General features: G+C 53.0%; 1 protein-coding gene and 1 long non-coding RNA gene across 6 annotated transcripts; one reads left to right on the forward strand and one right to left on the reverse strand.

The window, feature by feature from the left end:
- Window positions 1-439: 439 nt before the first annotated feature.
- Window positions 440-5,755, reverse strand: HOXC10 (homeobox C10). 3 transcript variants are annotated; one of them, XM_061415839.1, is made up of 4 exons: window positions 5,591-5,755; window positions 4,679-5,204; window positions 2,196-2,288; window positions 440-1,571 (listed from the first exon to the last, which is right to left on the reverse strand). In XM_061415839.1, the coding sequence occupies exons 1-4, from the start codon at window positions 5,591-5,593 to the stop codon at window positions 1,294-1,296; spliced, it is 900 nt and encodes a 299-aa protein (XP_061271823.1). In that variant the 5' UTR covers window positions 5,594-5,755; the 3' UTR covers window positions 440-1,293. The 3 variants fall into 3 exon arrangements, with proteins under 3 accessions (XP_061271823.1, XP_061271821.1, XP_061271822.1); XM_061415837.1 differs by lacking the exon at window positions 5,591-5,755 and having other exon boundaries at window positions 4,679-5,551; XM_061415838.1 differs by lacking the exons at window positions 2,196-2,288; window positions 5,591-5,755 and having other exon boundaries at window positions 4,679-5,551.
- A 12-nt stretch (window positions 5,756-5,767) lies between these two features.
- LOC133247283 (uncharacterized) lies at window positions 5,768-7,544 on the forward strand. Of its 3 annotated transcripts, XR_009736357.1 has the most exons (3): window positions 5,768-5,973; window positions 6,756-6,779; window positions 6,857-7,544. It is a non-coding gene; the product is annotated as an uncharacterized LOC133247283 (long non-coding RNA). The 3 variants fall into 3 exon arrangements; XR_009736356.1 differs by lacking the exon at window positions 6,756-6,779 and having other exon boundaries at window positions 5,787-5,973; XR_009736355.1 differs by lacking the exon at window positions 5,768-5,973 and having other exon boundaries at window positions 5,980-6,779.
- The last annotated feature ends 6,449 nt before the right edge of the window (window positions 7,545-13,993 follow it).

The raw sequence follows: 13,993 nt of genomic DNA on the forward strand, positions 1-13,993 counted from the left end.
TCTCCTTGGATAGGTGGGGGGCTCTTGGGGTTCCCCCCAGCAGCGGTGGGGTGCGCTTGGCCCAGCACCCCAAGCAATGGGATCCGTCTGCTCCTCAAGATTGCAGTTTGCTTTCTGCCTCTTTCCCTCCTCCAGTCACCTTTAAATGCATCTTTTACTGCAGCACCACATTATATTTGCAGATCATAAAATCCACCTCTCGCGCGCACCAAGACCGTCCTGACATTACTGTTTTATGACCTTGACTTATTGTGGTCACCTGGATAATATTTAAATCAACGTTATGGTCTCTCACTTACATTAAACCCGCCAAGAGACGTTCTAGAAAGGCTCTAGGAGATGAGTCGAACACAAAACACACATATCCACACACTCAGCCTCTTTGGGGGGAGGGTGTCGCTAAAAAAAAAACAACACTAAAAAACAAAAAAACCACCCATTTGAGGATTACGATTCTGGAAATTTATTAGGATTTTTTTTTTTCTCCATTAAGGAAGCTACATGCAAAAGATACAACATACAGAATATCTTTAAATAACACAACTCCCAGACAGGGACAGGGTAATATTTGGGGGAGGGGCATTCTGTCTTTGCTTCTCTATGTTCTATTTTTAATTTAAAAATTGTTTTTTGTTCCTCTGAATGGAATTTCTGAGATGGCAGTGGATGGAGGATGTAGGGGTGCTGGGAGGATGGGAGAAAAGCAGAAAGCAGTACAAATACGAGACTTCAAGCAGATTCTCAGAGCGACTGGGAGGTAAAGACACAGAGAGGGTTTGGCAGAGGCGCTGGACGCTACAACAAACACACAAACACTAGCTGAACTTTCCAAAACGTCTATTATTCTAAGGAGGAAATGCAGCAAGGAAGAAGCGATTCTGATTCTGACTGTGCTCTGCGAGATTACAGACCTTCTCTGGTTGATTTTTTTCCCCCTATAATCGGGTGGATTCGACCTTAACTTTGCCTGGAGAACAGGATGCTATGTGTGAGTGCGTGCATGAGTGAGGGGTTGACACACACACCAGCCACACTCCCACCCTCATCTATGTGGGCACACCACACCCCACACCCCAGCACCCCATTTCTCATGCTTTAGGTGGACGCATCTTCGGAGCACGAACCATAGGTTCCTTGGAAGGAGAGTCTGAGGTCTTTTGCCTTTTTTGCAGGCGTGTTGCATTTATACTCAGGGAGGAAAAAAAAAAATATACCACCAGGCACAAAGGAAGGAGGGGCGGGGAAAAGAAGGTGGTGGGGAGAGAAGGGAGGGGGAGGGGAGGCCCCCCGAGCTCAGGTGAAATTAAAATTGGAGGTCAGTTCCCGGATCCGATTCTCTCGGTTCATTTTCTTGAGTTTCATTCTGCGATTTTGAAACCAGATTTTGACTTGTCTGTCTGTAAGGTTAATGGTCTTGCTAATCTCCAGGCGGCGCTCTCGCGTCAAATACATATTGAACAGAAATTCTTTCTCCAATTCCAGCGTCTGGTGTTTAGTATAGGGGCACCTCTTCTTCCTTCCGCTCTTTGCTGTCAGCCAATTTCCTGTGGTGTTTTCTGCCTTTATCTCCTCTGTTAAAAATAACATTATTTGCATAAGTATCCCTGGAAGAGGCAAACCCTCGCAGCACTGCAGCCTTAGCTAGCTTGCTGTGGGGGCGGCTGAGGGAGCCCAGGGGAGCTGCTCTCGCCCCACAGGCCTGGCTGGTGGGGTCCTCTTGGGTTCAGGGCTTTTAGAATTTCTCTGGGGTCTAAACTTACAGGGAAGAAAGACAGAAGGTACTTGCCTCCAACGTGTCTATTAAATTTAAATCACCCCAGTCCACCTTGACTTAGCAGGTTCTGAGTACTCCCACTGTCCCTCAGCTTGTTGACCCTGGTGGGCTCTCTAAGCCCCACCAGACCCTCCCTCCTCTCTGTTCCCTTCCAGCTCTAGGGGAAAAAAAAAAAACCCCAACCAGAAGGAAAGGTGTTTCCAGGCCTCAGACTGGGTAACAGAGGCCACCCCGCTGCCCTGGGCAATTCCCAGAGAGCTTTGGCCCTTTTCAACTCAGTGCAGGGAGGTTGCCCCAGTCTCTACAGCCAGAGTCAGACCCCCAGCCCTGACTCCCACCCCAAGTGCCACAGAGCGACTCTTCCCCCACTGGATCTCCCATCGCCAGCTTTTCCTCTCCTAGCTGTTTTCCCCAGGAGTACCTGAGGCAGGGAGCTTGTGCAGGCAGCAGAGGTCAGGGGCAACAGCTCTGGGGCATGCTGAGGGGTCCTCAGACAACTGCCCTGGCCAGAGACCTAAGGTCAAGGGAGAGAGATCCTGAGGAAATGCAGCCTCCTGGAAATCTCCTGCCTCGTCTATGCAGATATGCATGCATGCATGTACATGTGCATTTCTGCAGCGACACACATTCCTCCCCATATGCACACACAGGGATATGCACGTGTGTGCCTATTTATATAAGGAGATATTCTAAATATACTGTGTATTTCCCTTTCCCTCATGGATAGCTTCTCTCCCTGGCACACATTCTCGCTGAAATGAACCTTAGGCAGCAGAAGGGACCTTGGCTATCTTTTCCAGGGAGAAAACCCAGAGTCCAGAGACCCGAGAGGGACACCAAGCAAAGGACTCTGCTGATGGCTCTGTGCTCTATTCCCCTCTATGCCCAATGAAACTGCCAAGTTCCTGGATCTTATCTTGATGGGGAGTGGGGTGGGGGCCCTAGGGGAACCAGGAGGCACCAGAAAAATGCAAACTTGAGGCTCTAGTTTAAAACACTTGAATGTCCTTAATTTTGCTCCCACCTCTGCACCTGCAGCCTCCTGCCAAATTGTTCAAAGGCTCTCCACATATAACTCTGTGCTATTGATTTTTTTAATTGGGGTTTAGGGGAAGGGGAGAAATTACAAGTGGGGAAGTCTGGCCCAAAGCCGGCTTGCCTCTGGCCTGGAGGAGGTACCAAAATGGGGGGATGGAGGCAAGAAGGGCACAGGCAGAAGGCAGAGAAAGATTAGTTGGAGCTGGAGGGTTTAGATGGTGTGGGGAATGGCAGGAGAGAAAGGAGAGTCTATGGGGCATGGGGGCAATTTGAGCTAGGAGGTGGGCTTGTTAACCTTGACTTTGCTTTTGGTGGGGCTAGAATGCAGCTTTTCTTACCCCAAATCTGCACCCCAACCAAGCCCACGGTGTGGGGAGATGGTATAAAATTAAACTTCTGTGCTGCACATGTGCCACCACTAAGGCTTCGTGGGTGTGTGTGCCTCTCTCCCCCTCACCTTCAGGAACACACCCGTGCCCATTTTCTGGCCAGGGTCTCCATGGGCGGACTTGCCAGGGCCCACCTTTGATTTGCAGAGGAGACCCAAGAGGGCGAGGCTCTGCCCTCACCCTCTGAAAGAGTGAGTGTGCATGTATGAGAGGGCACGCGTGTGTGAGTGTGACACAGGTCGCCGCCGGGCATGCGTGTGCACCGCATCCATATACAAAGCGCCACAAGACCCAGGCCGCCCTCAGTCTGCTCACTTCTCACTATTTCATCTGCCTCTGCACCCAAAGAGCCCTTCTTACACACAGCCTCCAGCAGCCAGTGCCGTGGGGAGCAGTTTATCCGCCCCCACCTCGTCTGCCAGTTGGGCCTTTTCTGATGCTTTTTGCTCCAACTTTTCATGGAAAACCGCCTCAGCCTCCCTCCACTGCTCCCATTTCCTTTACATTTTCTCCAGGTGTCAGAGAAGGGTCCTGAAGGCCCCCAGCTCCTTCAGCAGAAATGAATCTTGAACTCTGAGCTTGAACTCTGCCTAGGCTTTCCCTCGCCAACCAAAATCACAATGAAATCCAACTAAAGCTACACTCCCTTGCAGGAGAAAACCGCTTACTATGCACACAGAAATTTCCCAACCACTCATTTGTAGTCTGTTTTTGGAAACCAATGAGAAAACTACATTTTTAAAAATGCAACTAGAAAAAAAGGAAAAGAAAAAAATTTTCAAAGGAAGATAAAAAACTTAACAACATTCCACATGCCCTGTTCCAACGCCATAGGCGGCCTAGGCATCTGGGGGAGGGAGGGACGCAGCGGGCAGCCCTTCACCTCCACCTCTTCCGGCCCCAGCCCTGCGGCCCGAGGCCCCCGGCCGAGCCAAAAACCGCAGGAGCCCAAACCACACGCAGGAATCAGACCCACAAACAACAAATCGCGCTTCGCAGGAAACATTTTCAACTGGGAAAACGCAGTAAAGCGAAATCCCCCGTCTCCCAAGCTTCCCTTAGTCCCTAGCCCAAGATCGCCATTTTAAGCTTTTTTGCAAGCTTCTGACCTGAGTGGGGGGACATCAGTCCCCCAGGACAACAACGTAGAACAAGCAAACCAAAGGCAGCACACACCCAGGCGCGGTCACCCGCCTTGGGCAGCATAAGGCGCCCGCAGGCTGCCCGCGGTGTGCACCTCCCCGGTCTCGGCGCCCACGGCCGCTGCCGGCCTTGCACCTCCACTTCGCCGCTTACCTTCCCCAGCCAAGTGACGCGCCACCAGCCTGGCGCTCAGCAGACACGAGTCTCAAGCTGGGGTCGCATTCCCAAGACCGTCCAGGGCCTCCTCGGCCCAACCCTCTCCCTGCCCTCGCCCGGGGCCACTAAAACCCAGTGCCCGAGCGTCCCAGCCGGACCACGGCCCAGGCGGCCTTACCTTTTGCTTCGTTGTCGGAGGTGTCTGGGCTGGAGTCGGCGGTTTTGGTCCGATCCTTTTCGCTCTCCAAGGGGCTGCCTTTGGGGCCTGCCAGGTTCTGCTCGGTCTTGATCTCATTGGGACTGGGGGTCTGGCTGTCGGACTTGGGGGTCTCAGGGAAACTCACTTTACCCCCGAGCTGGGGAGACTCCAGATGTTCGGCGCGCGGGTTGAGACTGGCCCGCTGCTCGAAAGGGGCTTCGAAGTCGTTGGCCCCGGCACAGTGGGGCGGCTTGTCCAGCGCGGAGTAGCTCGGGCTGGCGCGATAGTAGCTGGGCACGGGCACCTCGTGCTCCCCGAGGCAGGACTCCTGCAGAGGGTGGGAGTAGAGAGCTGCCTCGGGGCCACTTTTCGCCCGCTTCTCTGCGCTGTACATGCAGCAGACATTCTCCTCCTTGACACTAGGTGGGTAGGAACAGGAGGACAGCGGCCTGCCAACAGGTTGTTCCAGGCGGTAGGCGGCTTTGGGGTCGCCCCAGGAGTCCAGCTGCGAGAGGTAGGACGGGTAGGTGTTGAGGGCGAGGTTGGGGCTGCTGCCCTCGTCCCTCTTGGAGAGCGAGGGCGCGAGCCCGCAGCCCCTCATCACCCCGCAGTTGAAGTCACTCCCAGATTGCATATACATGCCTGCGCTCCGGCTATAGCGCTCTCCTCCGCCCGGCGCAGCCAAGGGCTCCCCGTACGAGTTCGGAGTTACATTGCGAGGGCATGTCATTTTCAGAGAGAGGGGTTTTTAAGGAGCAATACTACAGCGGAGGAGCTGACATCTTTTTTTTTCCCCATCCGGGAGGGGGGGGCGGTTGAAGGGGCGGGAGGGAAAAGAAGGGGAGGGGGGGAAATATCAGCTCCATAATTATCCGCGCATTCGAGCCTCACCATGTGACGGCTAGACCAATGGGATTTGAAAATGGCCTTGATGATTCAGACGGCCGTGACGTCAGCGGGGTCAAGTTGTCGGCAGGCGGAGTGTGCAGCGTGGAGTAACAGCGCCACCTAGCAGCCGCCTCGGGGTAGGGGCGTCGGAGCCCTTCCCCGCGAACAAAGGAAGGGCCCCCGGGGCGACGGGGGCAGGAGGGAGGTAGAGGGGGGTGCGGGGGTTCTAGGGAGAATGGGGTTTGCTTACCCGGGAACCAGCCTGTAACTCCTGGGGAGAGGGGGGCGGGAGAAGGTGGGGGGAAATGCGGGAGAGAGTGAGAGAGCGAGGCAACTCAGGGCTCAAAATAGTCAAATTCAAATTAAAAGGTCAAGACACGATTCAGGTACTTCTTCCCCTCTCCTCACCTCCTCTTTTCCTCGCCTTGGCCCCCGCCCCCACTTCTTCCCTTGGGATGGGAGTGGGGTGAGGTTTGGGGGAGGGCTCCTGTGGACAGAAAAAGGGAGAGAAAAAGTTAAGGACTCCCGAACAGAACTAAAGTTTCTCCTCTCCTGCGTCCTCCTTCGTCGGGCTCCTTCCTTGGGGCTGGGAGTTCAGCTCGGGACCGCCTGTCACGGAAGTTGGTTGAGTCGCCAGTTCCCTGCGGGGATTGACGGGGAATCTCCAGTGTCCGGGGCAGGCCAGGGAGGGGTCAAGACGGCTTTAGGGCTGCGTGGGCGAGGGAGGTTCCGAAGGGGTTTAGGGGTCGCGGGAGGAAGAAGCCGGCAACCCAAAGCGCCGGCTCCCCGACCAGGGAGTGCGGCCTGGGCCTGGCTGGGTGGGCGGCTCCGGGGTTATCAACTCAGGGGCTGGAAGGCTTTGGCCTTGGAGCCGGTTCGGCTGCTTTGCTCCGAGCCCTGGCGGCCCTCGCTTTCCAGTTGACCTTGCCCCCTATGAAAACAGGGAATATTCCCAGAGAGAAAGAGGGAACCCTCGGGGCCGCCTCGAGCGGCTTGGGGGGAGTCACGTATCAACCGGGAAACCGGGACAACAGAGGCGGCGACGAAACCCGACCTACAGAAGTGTCCTTTACGGAGCCAAGGAGCTGGGGGCATTTTTGAATGGAGCGGAACCAGACTATTTTTGTGGTTGTTATTTTATTTTTTTATTTTTATTTTTTGTAATAAGGGAAAGCGAGAAATAAGAGACAAGGTATGTTTCAAATAGTTCTTTCCGTTTCTTCATCGCCTTTCTCCCAAAGCGAACTAAACTCTCTACCCCTTCCTCAGGAGACGGAATGTGGAGAATATTTTGTCTTTCCGGTGGCCCCACATTTCCCCCAGTGCTGAGCCTCGGGTTTCGATTTTCCAAAGGTTTGGAGCCGGGCCGGGAAAGGGATCTGAGCCCCGGGCGCCCTGGCGTGGAGTGAGGAGACTGGATCCCTTCTAGGGAGGCCCAAGCCGGCGGCTTCTAGAAGACGACTTCGGAAAGAAATCCGGGATTTCTTGCATCCAGAGGGCGAGAGAGAAGGCTCAGGGGTTCCTGAACCCCAGGAAAAACTGGAAGAAAATGTTTGTAATGTGTGACTTGCTGACCCGGCCAGCCAAGGGAGATTTGAAATGCTTTCGTGTTTTCATTTGCAGGGGTCGCAGTGGGCTCGGCACAGGGGAATGGCCCGGGCAAGGTTAGCCTGCTTAGGCCCCAGATGAGACTTGGCCGGCCGGGGCGGCAGTCAATCCAAGGAGCCATTTGTCCCACCGCCCACCCCGCGGGAAACGCGGAGACTTTATGGCAACTCTGTTTGTATTATCTGCATAAGTCTTTCCCCACCAGTTTGATCGAAACTGTTCGCTTTTACGAGGACCCAACGAAAATTCCCCGTCATATTTATCAGCCGAGGATAAAAATTTAGTATGGGAACTGATATTTCCTCATTTATGGGGCGATGAAATTAAAGACCAAAGCAATTGAGAATTATATGGCTTTGGGGGGTTCTCTCCCCCCTCTTTCACGTCTCCTTTATTTTCCTGCCTGGTGTGCCTGTCCCTAGAGTTTGACGTCCCAGTGCCTTGCCCTTGCTCCCCATTTTGGGGTCTGCTGGGCCCTGTCCCCCACACCCAGGGGCCGCTTGACCACCTCAGGCTTTTCCTGGTCTTTCTCTCCGTGTTGGAAGCTGGGGGCCGGGACATCATTCCCTGACCCTCTCTGCCCAGGCCGGGCTGGTATCTGCTGGGGTTGTGGAAGGTTTTCAAGAGCCTTGAAGGGGAAGAGTGTGAGTCTAGCCCGGGAGGGGGCGAGGGAGGCGGCAGAATGAGGGGAACAAACTCCAGATAACCTCTCATAAACATCCAGCCCCACGGCTTAACCTGGGGAACCAGCTGGAGGGAAGCAGACTCACTGGGCCTTGCGACCTGTCTCCCAGACCAACCTGACCCCGGTCCCAAACCCACTCCTTACCTCAGCCCTGGGTGGGGACAGAGTTGCTTTCAGAATCCTCGGTATTATTCATGGAAATAATCCCCCCGGGGAGAACGAACTTCCCGCCTCCACTCCCACCTCCTCACAAGAACGAATAGTGTTTAAAGTTGAAATAATTAGAAGTATGATAAACACGGCCCATTAATGAAAAAAGAAATCAAATTCATCAGCCTAAGTGGGACCCCCGGTGGGACAAATGTTTGCCTTTAATTACGCAGGATAAACGCAAACCCAGAGCTGTTAAACAAGTACCCGAAGCCACAGACTTGAATAACTTGTTGGGTTATTGCAGACTGGGGTTTCTGCCCCAATGGAGGCGAAAAGAAGGAAGATGCATGGGCCAGAACGGTGAGAGGGGGCGACTGTGTGGGTCCGCGTGTGGGTCCTGGCCCTGCCCCCTCGGGCTCCATCGAGCAAAGGCCGGTTCAGTCCTATTGCCCAGGCCTGGCGTTCAAAGGCACTCAGGCCACCACGGCCACCCCGCCTGCCACCGCTGCCAGGCGCCCATCAGCCCAGCCCACGGGGCCTAGAGCCTCAGGCCTGCACCCCTAGGGAACTGGATTGGGGTCCAGGAGAAGTCTGTGTTGCTAAAATCACCGTTAAGCCATTTACCCAACTTTCCCTGAAAGTGCCCAGTCTATGCCTGACTCAGGATTGCCCTCTTTTTGCCTCAACTTGGGGATGCGAAAATTCAGGGGCTTCAGGCCACAATGAGGGGGGCTCAGGCGGCACCTATATTTTGACAATCCCCCCCACCCCGAGCGCCCTGGCCCCTTGCGCCCTTCTTCCCAGTACCCAGACCCTGGAAAGGGCACCAGGGATGGGAGCTGGGCCTCCTGCCACCAGTGGGACTGTGACCAAGGAAGAGGTGGAGAGTGCTCATCACAGATTCCAGGGTGATCGGCGGGTTCTAGAGGACAGGCTGAGGGCTGGGGCGCTAGAGGTCCCCACGTGGAAACAGAAGCCGGAAAAGGTAGTGCTCGATGAACAGAAAGGAACCTCGGCTACTTTGCCCGCTCTAGCCTTCAAAACGCCCCAGAGGCACCCTTATTCCTCCAGGGAAAACTAGTGGAGTCTCCTCACCAGGTTAAGGAAGTCATCTAGGAAATTCCAAAGGTGAAGTGAAACAAAAATAAAATGTCTCTCCATTTAGGATCAAATAATAAAATAATTATATAGTGTGTGTGTGTTGAAATATCTTCAAGCGAAATGGAAAACAAAATCACACCAGTGGTGAAAACTGCAGAGTTTTTTCCCCTCTTGTTTTGGAGGCCCAAATAAATCAATCTCTTCTCAAAACTTGAAGGAAAAATTTGCTTTCTTCCTTAACACCGACCAGGCTCTGCCCCGGCTGAACTGGGAGCAGAGAAATCTCAGGCAAAAGAATGCTTAGAAGCTCCCCAGCACCCCCACCCCACCCTGCAAACAGATTTTTAAACAGGTACAAGAGGCAAGTGGGAGGCCGAGGACAGGACGCATGGAGGGGCCTCTGATCCACCCCGATCTCCTCGCCACGCCAGCAGCCCAGCCACCAGAGTCGCTCTCACATCTGGACATTGTACACGTTTGCACCCAGATGCTATGGAGGTTACCGCCTAGACACGTGTCTGACTAGGCGCTTAATTGTATGTACAGGGCCACACATAGTCACTTTTACCCAAAAATGTACTCCCTGCGATTCCCGCATCCCGAAGTCTCATAACCAGCACAACGGCTTTCTTGCCCCGCTGAAGCCAGCTAGTTATTTAACTTTGCCTCCTGAATTGAAACCAGACAGCAAACACATCCAAGAGAAGCTTTAGGAGGAGGATGGATGGGAGGATGTCTGGGGAGGGGGAAGACTTGCTCCCCACTTTATGGTGTGCTCCCAAGTTACCCAGTAGGTCGGGTTTCCAGCCCGAGTCAGGTCTGCGGTCGCCCGGCTTACTCCAGAGAGAATCTCGCTCCTCCCTTACCGGCTAAATTCCTTTTTGAAGATCTTTGTTTTCCATCTTCCTCCCCACCCCTTTCTTTCTTTCCCCATCTTCTTCCTTTCTCGTTATTTGCTTCTTTCTCTTTTTCTCTGGAATCCATTTGTTTCCTTCTCTTTTTCGGATTCTTTCTCTTTTTAAATTAATTGTCGTCCTTATTTCTCTCTTCCTTCTTTATTATACAATTTATTCTTTACTCTTCTTTCCTCATCAATGCTTTCCTTTCCTTTGACTTTCTCCCCCAGCTCTTCTTACTTTTCTCTGTTGCACCCGGCGCCCGGAGAGGGGGAGAGCACCAGGTTCCGTAGCATCCCTCCCCAGCCCCGCTGCTCAAGCTTGGAGTTGACCTTCCCCCGCCTCCAGCCTTAACTCGGCTCCTCACAAGGCGAAGTGTAGGGCTGTCAACGGCTGGCAGCCAGGCCTCAGCAGTCGCCATTAGAGAGAAGGAAAAGCAGAGTCTGGGGCACGTCCTGACCGACTCCGATGGCTCCCTGAAGTGCCCAGCTCCAGGGCTTAGGTACCCTCAAGTCCATCACCCCAAAGGAGCCTCATCCGCCAGGCCTGTTTTGGAAAAGTTACTCCGTCTTTGTCGTGACTTCCAGAGCTGAACATTAAAATAGCCCTTGTTTCAGTCAACTTGATGTCCCGAGGCTGGAGTTAGGGGAAATGAAGGAGTGGGGTTCCGTCAGTCCCAGGTGGGGGGCAGATCCAAGGAGTCACAAGCAGGCTTAGCAGCCCAAGGCCACATCTCTACACAGGCACCTTTGTTCTGCACGCTCCTGGACTGCAGCCCACTGGCTTTCCTCTTCTCTCCGTCCTGCAATCGCTGCAACCTCTGGGCAGGCAATTCTTGTTTTGAATTCTGTCTTTCATCAAACCCTTTGTGGACTTTGCAGGAGGCAGGGATGCGGGTGTGTGTGTGCAGAGACTCTGCCAACTTGGAGGTCTGAGTCAAGGTTATGGGTCTCCACTTTGTGCAGTGGGTTGAGGGTGCGCAGTGTGTGTGTGTGTGAGAGAGAGAGAGAGAGAGAGAGAGAGAGAGAGATGCCTACAGGATAACAAGAGGATGTGATGGAAAAGATCTGGTCCAGTTGACATCGTCCAAACTTTGGGGGTCTGTTAGTGTGTGTCTCAACAGCAGAGTGGCTGAGACTTTCCCAGCAACCCCCAAAGCTGGGTCTAAGGTGGGCCTCAGGAATGAGTAATCCCTACCTTTACGCCTTTAGGTCTGAGCGACAAAGAAGCCTTAGAGATGCAGCTCCAGACATCACCCCCCCCACACCCTGGACCCCAGAACCTCTGTCTCCCCACCCTCCCAGAGATCCTGAGACTTCATTCCATGGAAAGACCAAAACTTTAATTTTTTTTTTTTAAAGGGAGGAGGAATCTTGTAAAACTTTTATGCCAAACAAAGTTATAAAAACTTCCCAGGCGTTGCCTTTTCCAAAGGTTTATATGAATAATAAAGAGTGCAGTCGCGTGCACACAGTTCTGGCGGGCTCTGAGCTGGGAGCCTTCAGCAAACAGCGTTATCCAGCCCTGGGGCACCAGGAAACCCCAGGGGCTGCCCCCTTGAGGGAATATTTGCTCGGAAAGGAATTGCCCTGTAGATTCCGGAGAGGGGCGGGGAGAGGGAAGGGGTGTTGCCCTTGACTCCCTTGAAGTTCAAAGTTCTTTTTTGCTCTGGTGAGGAAAAACCCCCTCTGCCTTCAACCCACTCGAGAAATCAGCCTCAGGTAGTTTCTTCTTCTCTGGTTGAGGAAGGGTTCCGGGTGTCCCCAACTCCGTCCACCTTTCAGACACCTGGTCTGTAACCTTCTTGCTTGTCCAAAGCAGAGCTCCCCACCGGCCCCTTCTGGGACACCTAGAACCTGTGGGTTTTCTCTCAAAGGTGCTTGATGGGGCTTTGTGAATCTTCTTTCAAGTCTCCCTTGCCTCACCATCCCCCAGCAACCCCAGGTCTGAGCGACAAAGAAACCCAAATTCAAGACTGGCCCCAACCCACTTTTCTTTTCAAGTCCCCCAGGTTCCCCCAGCACCCCTAAAGCCCATAGTGGGAGGGGGAGGGGCCCAGAGTGCTCTCTCAGCCCACACCACTTAATACCCTTGTAAACTCCCACGTGCGCTATAAACTTGGATTTTTACAACCAACATTCCTCCTTAGCTCCAGGAAACTTTGAACTCGGCCTCGGGTTTATTTACTGGGGTGGGGGGAGGGGATTGGGGGTGCTGGGAGCTGAGAAAAGCAGGAGGAGAAGAGGGGGGAAATGCAGGCAAGGGGGTAATGGAATGGGGGTCTGGGGTGTGTTGGGGGAGCCGAGACTATCCACGGCGGGTTTGTTTACTATTTAGGGCGGAAGCGTTTTCTAACACAGGCCAGACTGGGTCGTTAAGGGCGAAATGAAACTGGGTTTAGAGGCGCGGGGGGGCGCTTTATGGCGGCGTCTAGACGAGGCTCTTTTGTTCCCAGGCAGCGCCGCGGCTGGAGGGGATTACCCGAAGAGGTTGAGCCCAGAGTGCCCCTGACCGGCAAGGGCGGGGTTGGACATCCCAGGGGCCCGGAGGTGGGTTTGTTTGGGGGACAGAGACCTCTTTTTTCCCCTAACTTTTAGAGGGTCACCCAGGACTGGCAGGTTCCTGGGCTTGAATCCTAGAAGCTTTTGTTTTTCTTTCACTATGTCACTCTGCGTTTTCCTTCAGAAATCCTTCTAGAGCCGGGGACCTTTTCTGAGCTTCACAATACAGGGAAAGTGGTAGCTTTGGATTTTTAATATTTTCCTTCATAATCAGGAGCCATTTGGAGATTAGTATTTTGCTTTATAAACAGGTTCCTTCTATAGCGTTATCGTTATCTCCTTCCTATTTTATTGGAAACACAGCCGGCAGGTCAATATCCCTTGTTATTACTGGTGGACAAACACCACACCTAGAGAAATCTCTCGTATTTCTGTGCATACGCATGAACACGTGCAAGCTCACACACACACACACACACAGAGGCTTCTCAGCTGCATTGCTGCTCACATTCACTAAACACCCAGAGTGCTTACACACCTCGGAGGACACGAGCTCTAGATGTGCATGTGGTCAATTCTACTCCACACTGCAGGCAAAAACACACACATAACATCCTTTTCATGTGCACCCATAGGCATCCCAACTTAAATATTTGTGTGCAAGCACAAGAAAGGATTGTGGGGCTGCGTATAAACCCCAGTTTGTCAATTTCATCTCAAGACCTACATTTACAAACTAGAGATTCAGATACCTCTGTCATCAAAAATGAGAACCTAGATGCAATAGTCAGTCCATAGTCGTGGTGCTTTTTCTTTCATTCAACAGAATTGTTATTGACAAAAAAACATTTTCTTTGAATTACAGAACAATTCCAAAGAGAAGGGAAAGATGAGAGAATTGCTTCCAAATCTCAGCCCCCAAAGAACGAATTTGGAACAGAGACCACCAGAGTGCCCTCACTGAACGTGCTGAAAGGACTGTGGTTATCTTTATACAGAAGAAACATGCAGCAAATATAGATGGGTGTGGCGACGGTCTCACAGGTTACCTCCTTCCCCAGAGCCCCACCCCAAGCCAACCCCTTACAAAACGAATCTCTGGGGCTTTCTACTCTGGGAAACCAACGTATAAACATCAGGGTGGCCAGCCCCAGTCTAGGGTCTTGTTGTGTCTGGACGAACTGGCCATTTGTGCTTGAGGGGAAGGGGCCCAGCCCCACCTTCTCACCCTCGGGGACCAGCGCAGAGAGGAAAGGTGGGGGCTGGCTTTCCCCCTTCTCCCCTCCCTCCCTCGAAACTGTATATAAAAATTCCAATACAGTCTTCTCATGGTTGAGGGGGAGAAAAAAAGGAAAACCGAAAACCCTACCCTCGACCCTACACATTTAACTGCGACAGACGGAGACATCTGGCAGGAGGGCGGTGGAGCCAAGAAAATTCCTATAAATTTAAATTCGATGAT

This window comes from Bos javanicus, chromosome 5 (assembly GCF_032452875.1).
Source record: "Bos javanicus breed banteng chromosome 5, ARS-OSU_banteng_1.0, whole genome shotgun sequence".
In the NCBI taxonomy this organism is placed as follows: domain Eukaryota; kingdom Metazoa; phylum Chordata; class Mammalia; order Artiodactyla; family Bovidae; genus Bos; species Bos javanicus.

What these genes read in the sequence shown, in the direction of transcription:
- HOXC10 (XM_061415837.1), bottom strand. Translation starts at nt 5,429, where the DNA reads ATGACATGCCCTCGCAATGTAACTCCGAACTCGTACGGGGAGCCCTTG. An exon ending in CTCCGACAACGAAGCAAAAG is followed by an intron (nt 2,289 to 4,678) that starts GTAAGGCCGCCT and finishes CCTTGACCTTAG; the next exon opens with GTCTCTGGCCAGGGCAGTTG. An exon ending in GCACAAGCTCCCTGCCTCAG is followed by an intron (nt 1,572 to 2,195) that starts GTACTCCTGGGG and finishes TATTTTTAACAG; the next exon opens with AGGAGATAAAGGCAGAAAAC.